The sequence below is a fragment of the Henckelia pumila genome, chromosome 1 (genome assembly GCF_033568475.1).
Source record: "Henckelia pumila isolate YLH828 chromosome 1, ASM3356847v2, whole genome shotgun sequence".
Taxonomy (NCBI): Eukaryota; Viridiplantae; Streptophyta; class Magnoliopsida; order Lamiales; family Gesneriaceae; genus Henckelia; species Henckelia pumila.
The window spans coordinates 99,459,027-99,468,129 of record NC_133120.1 but is presented as its reverse complement, the minus strand read 5'-3'; the positions used below and the strand labels follow the sequence as shown (position 1 = coordinate 99,468,129).

The 9,103-nt window shown below is 32.9% G+C and overlaps 2 protein-coding genes across 2 annotated transcripts; both read left to right on the top strand.

Moving 5' to 3' along the window:
- The first annotated feature begins 1,196 nt into the window (after positions 1-1,196).
- Positions 1,197-3,539, top strand: LOC140870547 (protein FAR1-RELATED SEQUENCE 5-like). The gene is made up of 4 exons (XM_073273010.1): positions 1,197-2,967; positions 3,212-3,276; positions 3,365-3,436; positions 3,519-3,539. Exons 1-4 carry the CDS (start codon positions 1,197-1,199, stop codon positions 3,537-3,539), a joined length of 1,929 nt encoding a protein of 642 aa, XP_073129111.1.
- Positions 3,540-4,414: 875 nt separating this feature from the next.
- Positions 4,415-8,424, top strand: LOC140879426 (nudix hydrolase 2). The gene is made up of 9 exons (XM_073283127.1): positions 4,415-4,599; positions 4,715-4,932; positions 5,630-5,695; positions 6,025-6,162; positions 6,864-6,941; positions 7,371-7,421; positions 7,520-7,554; positions 7,778-7,886; positions 7,985-8,424. The coding sequence occupies exons 1-9, from the start codon at positions 4,482-4,484 to the stop codon at positions 8,183-8,185; spliced, it is 1,014 nt and encodes a 337-aa protein (XP_073139228.1). The 5' UTR covers positions 4,415-4,481; the 3' UTR covers positions 8,186-8,424.
- The last annotated feature ends 679 nt before the right edge of the window (positions 8,425-9,103 follow it).

Here is a 9,103-nt window from a genome sequence, read left to right as displayed (position 1 = left end):
GGACAACTCATTCACCCCTTTTGGATAAAATATGAAATACTTATGATATTTTTACTCCAAGCTGGTCATAGTAAAAGTAAATCTATCTCCATTTTGATGTTTGATTATTTTGATCATCTTAATGAAGTTTTTGGAATTTCTTGTCTTCTACAAAGTTGAAGATGCCTCTTTTGTGATTTTACAGGTTTTGAGGTTACTCCATTATGACCTCTGTAGCTTGAGTAATTTTATTTTTACCAAACCTGCGCAAACCGTAAAATACAACATTTTAGTAAAACATTTAAATATAAACACATAACACTAAAATAATATAACTTCATAATTTTAATTAAACTTAAATTTTAAAACACACTTTTTAACATATAAATAATTACAAATTTTAAGTTTCATCACCCGCCACTGGAGTTTCCATCACGCCCACCACTGAAATTGCCATTTCCATTCTCCACCAACACGTTTTTTATTTTTATTAATCAAGAAGTGGTCCCTCGATCTACACTGTATCTTATTTTTGCCTTTTTCTTCAAGTTAAGGTATGCATTTGTTTTTTTAAAAAAATAAAATCTTTAAATAAAACAGAAATTTAGTAAATAATAAAAATGTATGTATTTGATCTTATACACAATATAAAATATGTATACATACATTTATAGATACGTACATAATAGTGTATTTCTCGATCAAATTTTTTCACTTAAGCATTTAATGTTATAATTTATAATGAAAAAAATATTTAATTTGTGTCTTTTGTCATTCTTATATTGTTAGGTACAATGGTGAATGGTGGTGAAGAAGCTGAATATGCTAGTAATACAGATGCAAAATCTTTTATGACTGAAATTGTGGAGGTACAATCTAACTCTATGATTGATGAATTCGAATGTGCACTGGCAGTTGGTTGAAACATTAAAAGTGTTGATGATGCATATTTGTTATATTGTGAATATGCACACATGAAAGGTTTTAGTGCTAGGAGAGGGAAAGAAGCATATTTTAGTGGTTCTACGGATCTTTACATGAAGGAATTTGAATGTTCATCTCAAGGAATTAAAGATAGAAAATGAAGTGCAAATAACAATAGACCAGTGTATCAAAATTTGGAAACGAGAACCAAATGTAAGGCAAGATTGAGAATTGGAAGGAAAAAAAACAAGAATTGGAAAGTTACAATTTTTGAAAGTGGACACAATCATGAAATGGCAGCAGATGGCCAAAAATATCTTTTAAGATCGGCTCGTAAAGTTTTATTTGCTCAAGGTGAGACTTTAAAAGCAATGTCGAATGCCGGAATAAAACCTTCAAATGCCTTGTCGTACATGGAAAATGAATCAAGAGGGGTGGAAAATTTAGGATTTACTCGGAAAGATGCGTATAATTATCTTAATCAAGCAACAAAAGGACATTTGAGAGTTGAGAATGGTGATGCATTTGAATTGATTCGGTATTTTAAAACCAAATCAAATGACGGAGACTTGTTTTATTGGGACATTGAAATGGATGAAGATGGTCGTTTGTCTAGTTTTTTTTTCAGAGATAATCGTGCGAGGATTGATTATGAATTTTTTGGTGATGTGATATCTTTTGACACTACTTATCGGACCAACAAGTATAATTTAATATGTGCTCCATTTGTTGGCATAAATCATCATATGGATAATGTGATGTTTGGGTTAGCATTTATATCTGATGAGACTGTGGCTTCACTTGAATGGTTATTTAAAACATTTCTTGAATCCATGGGTGGAAAACAACCTGAAACAATATTTACTGATCAATGTCGATCAATGATGAATGCTATCGAGTCAATTTTTCCTTGTTCGCAACATCGCCTTTGTCAATGGCACATTTCCAAAAATGCACCGTCGCACCTAGGTAGTTTGAATACCAATTATATATTTAAAGGTATGTTTACAAGGTGTATGCAATTTTGTGAGTCTGAATTGGAGTTCAATGAAGTGTGGAGGAAAATGATTGATGATTTTGGTCTTGAAGAACATTCGTGGCTAAGTGGAATGTACAAGTTGCGACATAAATGGTCAACGGCATTTAGTATAGGCAAATTTAGTGCTGGACTGAAAGCTACATCTAGAAGTGAAGGCACAAATGCTATTTTAAAAGATGGTGGCAAGAGAACATCTACTTTGTCTGAATTTGTTCAAAAGTTTGAAATTTTTCAAAAACATTGGCGGATGAAAGAAAATGAAGAAGACTTCAAATGCCACCATAAAATGCCTACGATTGTCGTGAAAAATCAGCCATTGTTGCAACATGCTGCATCTATTTACACGATTGAGATTTACAAAATATTTGAAAATGAGTTGGTGAATTCTTTGAACATTGAGTTTGCTTGTCCACCTTCGTTCATGGAGAATCGATGTGAGTATAGGATACGATCACTTGGACAATCAAAGAGGATTAGAAGTGTAAAGTTTGATATGCAAACTAATGAAGTCAGTTGTTCTTGCCATCATTTTGAGACAGTTGGTGTGTTGTGCAAACATGCTTTAATTGTTTTAAAGTTTATGAATGTGCATCAAATACCAAAAAAATATATAAAATTGAGATGGACAAAAGGAGTTAGAGACATAGTGCAATGCAATGAAAAGTTTGTCGCAAATTGCCGGTACGAGTCCGATATGGTGTATAGAAATGAAACAATGAGGCTTTGTTATGAATTGACCACAAAAAGTGCAGTTCATATTGATTTGAAAAGGTTGATGAGAACGAGATTGCAAAGTTTAGCTTTAGAGATGAATGAGATGCTTGAGAGTTTGAAAAATAATGATGAGCTTAATGATAAAGAAAGTATTGGAATAGGAGGCTTTGTTCTTGAAAAGGATAAGTTGGTCAATCACATCTCCAATATTGATGAAGTAGTGGTGTGTGATCCTATTTTTGTTAAATCAAAGGGAACTAGCAACACTTGCATGCCAAGTCATTGGAACTCAAAGAAGAGAAAAAATAAAGGTATTACTTGAAACTCAAATAATTATTCTGTTTTACTGTATTTTTATGAATACGTGATTTGAATATCTTAAAACTAACATTTGATTTGAATATTTACTAGAAATGACTAAAAAAAAAAAAAAGATGCAAAAACTTTCGAAACCTGCAAATACATGTGAAGCACCTTCTTATGAGATAACATATGGTGGATCACTTGAATTAGTGAGAAATAATCTACATCAAACATTTCAAAATGGTGATGCAGAAATATCTCATAATGGTTGGTCATTTCAATTTCACAATGCATCGACACACTCTTTGATGCATATGGTAAGTTATTATTATTATGATGTACTTATCAATATTATTGTCATTTAACAATTGATTAAATGGAAGATGTCAATTATAATACATTTAGGGACAAGATTTGCACGACAATTTTAGTGAGTTTACTCAACATATGTCACAGGATGCACACAACTCTTTTCAGGTATGCATTAAAACTTCATCAATAGTATTGTTCAAGTGAATTTATGAAGATTTATTAACAAATATTTTTATATTTTTTGCAGGATGATTGGGGGATAAATTGAATGTGGATAATAAAATTATTTTTGGTGATTTGAATGTCAAATATGATATTTGTAACATACACTGGAGACAAAAAAAAAAGCCATTTTGATGAAACTAGGGGTTGAAGAATTATTAACAAATTTTTTTTGCTATTAATGTGAGTAGTTAGTGTGTTTATTTAATTCATAGATATGATTAAACTTCTGATCATTTACATTTTTTCAAAAAAAATTGGTTTGAGGTGGGACACCTTATTAATAGATATTTGTAAAATAATTTTGAAAATTTAATGTACTATAATTGCTAAATGAAAATATATCTTAAAAATTCATTTTTTGTACAAAAATATGTATCTATTTGGATTTGTGTGAGTACTGAGTACCATATCGGTTAATTTGAATTAAATGATAAAAAAAATGAATATAGAAATTCGGTTGGTTGATTTGGAAATTTAGTTTAGTGTTACAAAATTTCGGTTAAAACGGTTAATAATTGAGTTCGATTTTCAATCATTAATTTTTTTAAAAAATTTAATTTTTTTTTAAAAAAAATTGGTTAACCTAAAGAATTAACTCGGTTGCTTAATTTTTTTTTAAAAAAATTGGTTAACCTAAAGAATTAACTCGGTTGATTAAAAAAATTCAAAAATTGGTTAATTTCCTGTCGGGGAGAAAGAGGTATTTCTAATTTTTATTTGTATTATATAATTTGAAAAAATAAAAAGATTGTGAGTTAAAATTTTTTATTATATAATTTAAAAAATAAAAAGATTGTGAGTTAAAATTTTTTAACTATTACCTACACAGCTACAGTCATTTTCCCTTCATGTTTAAAAAATTGAGAATAATAATAATAATAATAATAATAAACAAAGAACACATGTCATCAATTCCTCGTGAAGTGTATATCTCCACGAGTAGCATAGCCTTTGTCCTTTTTGCCAATTCAAAGACAAACGCGGTATGATAATAGCCAGGCTTAGGCTTGTGTCCAGGCCGTCAATTCTGTGTGTCACCAGTTCAACAAATCTATCTTTCTACTCCAAAAAACGCTCCTTTTCCTCTCGTTATTCATCCCAAGGTTCCAATGACAAAAACCCTTTTAATCATTATTGGTTTTGACGATTAGCGATTCCAAGATTTGTTAATTCGTGGATTTAAGAAAGTGTCGGGGGGTTCTTATTTGATTGTTTCAGGGAGAACGAACAGTTTGAGATTTGGAATTTTCGCGAATATCAGGTCCGCAATGAGTTCTGCCATGTCACCGGTTTCGTCAGAGAAGCAAGTGGAGAGGATTTTGGAGGCGAAAAACGATGATCATGGAGGAGTGATTGTAGAAATGATCAATGAGCCCATTGATCCTGCTGTATTTGCTTCTTTACTCCGAGCTTCACTTACCCATTGGAGAAAAGAGGTATATTTGTGCTGAGCTACTGATTATGAGAAATGGAAACGAAATTACTGAATCTTCAATCAATGATTTTGATAGATCGGTTAATTGAGTGTTCAGTGAAGAGCTATATGTTTGTGTGATATGTTATAGTTACAAACTTCCAATGCATAGCTTCTTGTTTTCTGCGGTATAGATTAATGAAGTTTTTCAGGAAGGAAGGATTTCAAATGTGAATTTGAATCCTTTTTGTTTATTTACGAACTTGAATAAACATGTGGTCTCAACTCTCATGTGCTGTTGTTGTTGGTATATGTACTTAAATAAATTGAGCACCCATTTAGTCCATACCTCCAAGAGACCAATGCACATGTGCACCGAGTACTCGGTAGAAGCAATCTCAAACACTACCTAAATTCAACTATAAATCAAGTTATCTAGAATTTAAAAAACTACTGAAAGCTTTATGAGAAAGAGATGGAGGATTGAGTGATTGACTTCAAACAAGGATTGTGGTAGACTTAGGGATAGATTGGGTGAACGTGAGGCTACTCTTTTGTTAACCTTTATGTCCTGAGACTGAGATTATGATGCCTCATGCATGAGTGAAGTAAATATTACATTTTGAGATGATGGTTGTTATCTTTAGATTGTTTTGGTGGATTTTACTTTAAAGGGATGGTTAATTTTTGCCCGGAGATTGAGATGAGTGATATTGCAGGGAAAGAGGGGTGTGTGGATTAAAATGCCTATTGATCTTGTGAACCTTGTTGAGCCTGCTGTCAAGGTAAGTTCTACTGTAGAAATTTATCTATCTACACTGCATGAGCAGGTGTGTTGATATGTTGGAATAAACACTTCAAATTTTTATTTTGATTTTTTTGTTTTCCCCCCATTTTAACCTTCAAATTTCTTTATTTACTATATTGACTTTTGTATATTTTTTTTCATTTTACCATTTATTTTTTCCTTTTTTCGTTTTTTTATTATAAAAAATGGATTGTTCTAGCATGCAACATTGCACTCAAGTACTAGTAATAAATTTCCTTTCTTTTTAATGAACATCACTTTATTAATTTTGCCATTCTTTGTTATCATCGACATCTTGTGTTTCAGGAAGGATTCTATTTTCACCATGCAGAACCTAGGTATTTGATGCTTGTGCATTGGCTTCCTAGTAGTGCAAATACTCTGCCAGCTAATGCCACACATCGAGTGGGTATTGGTGCATTCCTCTTGAATGAAAAGAACGAAGTATGTCATTCTGTGTTTTTTTTTTGGGAATTTCTGATATTTGCTTTGATGCATGATATCATATCATTTCAACTTTTTTGGCACACCATTTACTTTTCATGAAAGTATTAACTGGCATTTTTAGAATCAGAAAGGTGCATGTGCATTAGGAATCATCTATTAGCTTGCAGCAAAGATAATGATTTTTAAAAAATTTCAGGCATAACTTGATTTGTTTGAGATGGAGTGACTCAAACATATGATAAAAATTTCATCTTTACTTCGAGGATTACACGTAGAACTTTGGAAGAAGGGAATCCAAGACTTAGTTCCGGAGGGGGTTATTTGGAGACCGCTTAAATGAGTAGATTGTAGTTTTGCCTTTCCCCCCAACACCAAAACTTTTTGTCATGGCATCTGCTTGTGACATACCTTGATTAGTTGTTGTACAAAAAGCATTTGTTGCTGTTGCTTGAGTGGTAAAAAAGGTTTCTCTTTTCTCAAATCTCTGGAACCTGAGTATCGGCATTATAAATGTAGAAACTTCATCCAACTTAAATGAAGAACACCAGAAAATGAAAAAACTGGATCTATGATGTTTCCCTTTCATCACATATGAAATATCAGATTGCTTGAATGATATATATAGGTCTTGCTGTTGTAAACTCACCCTCTGATTTGATGTGGACACCCCTTTTACACATGGTTGTGATCCTGTACAGGTTCTAGTTGTTCAGGAAAAGAGTGGCAGATTTCGGGGAACAGGGGTGTGGAAATTCCCTACGGGAGTCGTTGACGAGGTAGGTTCATGATAGATCCCCAAGAGTTCTATCTTGAAAATACACGGTATAATGAAGATGAATCTCAGCAATATCGACAATAACAATAATATTAAATCCAGTAAACTTGCAGAATAAGAAAGGAACAAAGAGAAATGACTCTCCTACTACTCCACTCAAGAGGGAAGAAGATCCCTCTTGCCCTAGCAATGCTAGACTCACGTAACAACCAACATTCTGCCTCAATACATCTCTCATCCTCCCTTTTATACCCTGCACATGCATAACAAACTACCCTATCTTGTTGGGCTTGTATTGTTGGGCTTCTATTATCAATACTTGGCTTATAAGTATTTGTCCCGTAACAGTTCAGATGTTCGGCTTTTAAACAAATGACTAAATATGAAACTGCTCCTCCTTCAACTATATCAATCCTTCTAACATTCACAGGGTGAAGATATATGCGATGCTGCAGTCAGGGAAGTAAAAGAAGAAACAGGAGTAAGAGCAAATTGACCTCTATCTTTTAAAATTTGATGTATGACCAATCTATATAAATCTAATTGTCTATGCTTTTCTTCACTCCCGTCCTGTTTCAGATCGACTCAAAATTTCTTGAAATCCTAGCATTCAGGTACATCTTTGCTCAAAGCATACCATTCTCTGAGGGTTATTTGACTTGTAAGCTACATTCTTTTTATTAAACATCGCCGCACCAAAATATATTCGTAATTTGATACTGTTCGTGTTGCTGTAATCACTTTTATGTTTAAACTTCCTCTCCCTTATTCTTGATTTTTTTCCCTGTTTTATGCTGTGTTGGGTTATCGTGTAAATTTCACTCTTTGATCCCCCAGACAGAGCCACAAATCATTCTTCGAGAAATCAGATCTATTCTTCGTTTGCATGATGCAACCACTCTCATTTGACATCCATCCACAGGAAGCAGAAATAGAGGCGGCACAGGTTTTCTTTGAGTTATCATCCATCATTCAAGAAACCATTCAATTGTATTAGCAACCATCAAAATAAACTGCTCCTATAATCTCTTTAACATGTTCCAGTGGATGCCGTATGAAGAATACACAGCTCAACCATTTGTTCAGGAGCACGAGCTCCTTAGGTACATTGCTGCTATATGCCGACAAAAGAAAGAAAAGGGTGATGAGGGATACTCTGGATTTTCTCCCGTGTCTACGATGACGGGGTTTTCTGATAACAAGGGCTGTTTGTATTTAAACAGGTATGACCTCAACCTTTCATGAGATCAGAACTCGACAGCAATATATATCTCTAAGTTCAACGGTTGGTTAAGTCAAATTTATGAGGCCTTCGGCCTTCAACAAAAAATTCACAGTGCCGCAGCACGGTAAAGTTTATACATACTGTCTATTTATTTAAATGTCCTCATTGTACTAAAGTGTAACTCAGAAGATGAATCTAGTGTAGAGTGCAAGTCCTCGGAGAACATAAATGTTGTGTTTGGGGGTAGAATTTATATTTACCAGGACTGATAGATATAGTTCGAATTATTGCATTACAGTGCTTTGTATATACATAAAATACCCAAATAAGCACAGCCGATTTGGAACGTGAAATAGGAATCATTTGACTCGAAACCGAACCCATCATTACATAATTGGTTGGCTACACGGATTGATGATTTCAAGGAATTCTGAAAGTTGATTAAATGCATTGAATAAGACATTTAATAACTATGGACATAGTAATTGTTGTGTATTGAGAGAAATTCTCTAACTTTTAATATATATAAAATCTTCCAAGGAAATGATCATGCGTTTGCGAATTTAATATATGATTTTAGACACGGTTAACATAAACCATAGATAGCAATCGCTTACATCTATGTAAGCATAGACTAAAGTAACGTTCACATAGTGAATGCATATGATATCATTTCAGCTATGCTTATGTAACTATTTTCAGTAAGTGTTCCCCATATAAAACTAATATATGTATATATATACGTGCAGCCAATTCAGATATATTTTTAGATGAACGATTAGTATATTCTACAGGAACTCCAAATGCGAGGTTTATATAATAATAATAATAATAAAAATAGTAATAATTTGTGATGGGGTTACAATGTAAGGTCGGGTAAGAAACCAAAGCACTCAATCGGCACTTACTATCTCCTAATCATAATCGATAGAAAACAA

Bases quoted from the DNA above. Each gene is read 5' to 3' on its own strand.
- LOC140870547 (XM_073273010.1), top strand. From the start codon at position 1,197: ATGGCAGCAGATGGCCAAAAATATCTTTTAAGATCGGCTCGTAAAGTT. The intron at 2,968-3,211 runs GTATTACTTGAA...ATGGTGATGCAG, and splicing joins AAAGAAGAGAAAAAATAAAG to AAATATCTCATAATGGTTGG. The intron at 3,437-3,518 runs GTATGCATTAAA...TATTTTTTGCAG, and splicing joins ATGCACACAACTCTTTTCAG to GATGATTGGGGGATAAATTG.
- LOC140879426 (XM_073283127.1), top strand. From the start codon at position 4,482: ATGATAATAGCCAGGCTTAGGCTTGTGTCCAGGCCGTCAATTCTGTGT. The intron at 4,933-5,629 runs GTATATTTGTGC...GTGATATTGCAG, and splicing joins TTACCCATTGGAGAAAAGAG to GGAAAGAGGGGTGTGTGGAT. The intron at 7,887-7,984 runs GTTTTCTTTGAG...AACATGTTCCAG, and splicing joins CAGAAATAGAGGCGGCACAG to TGGATGCCGTATGAAGAATA.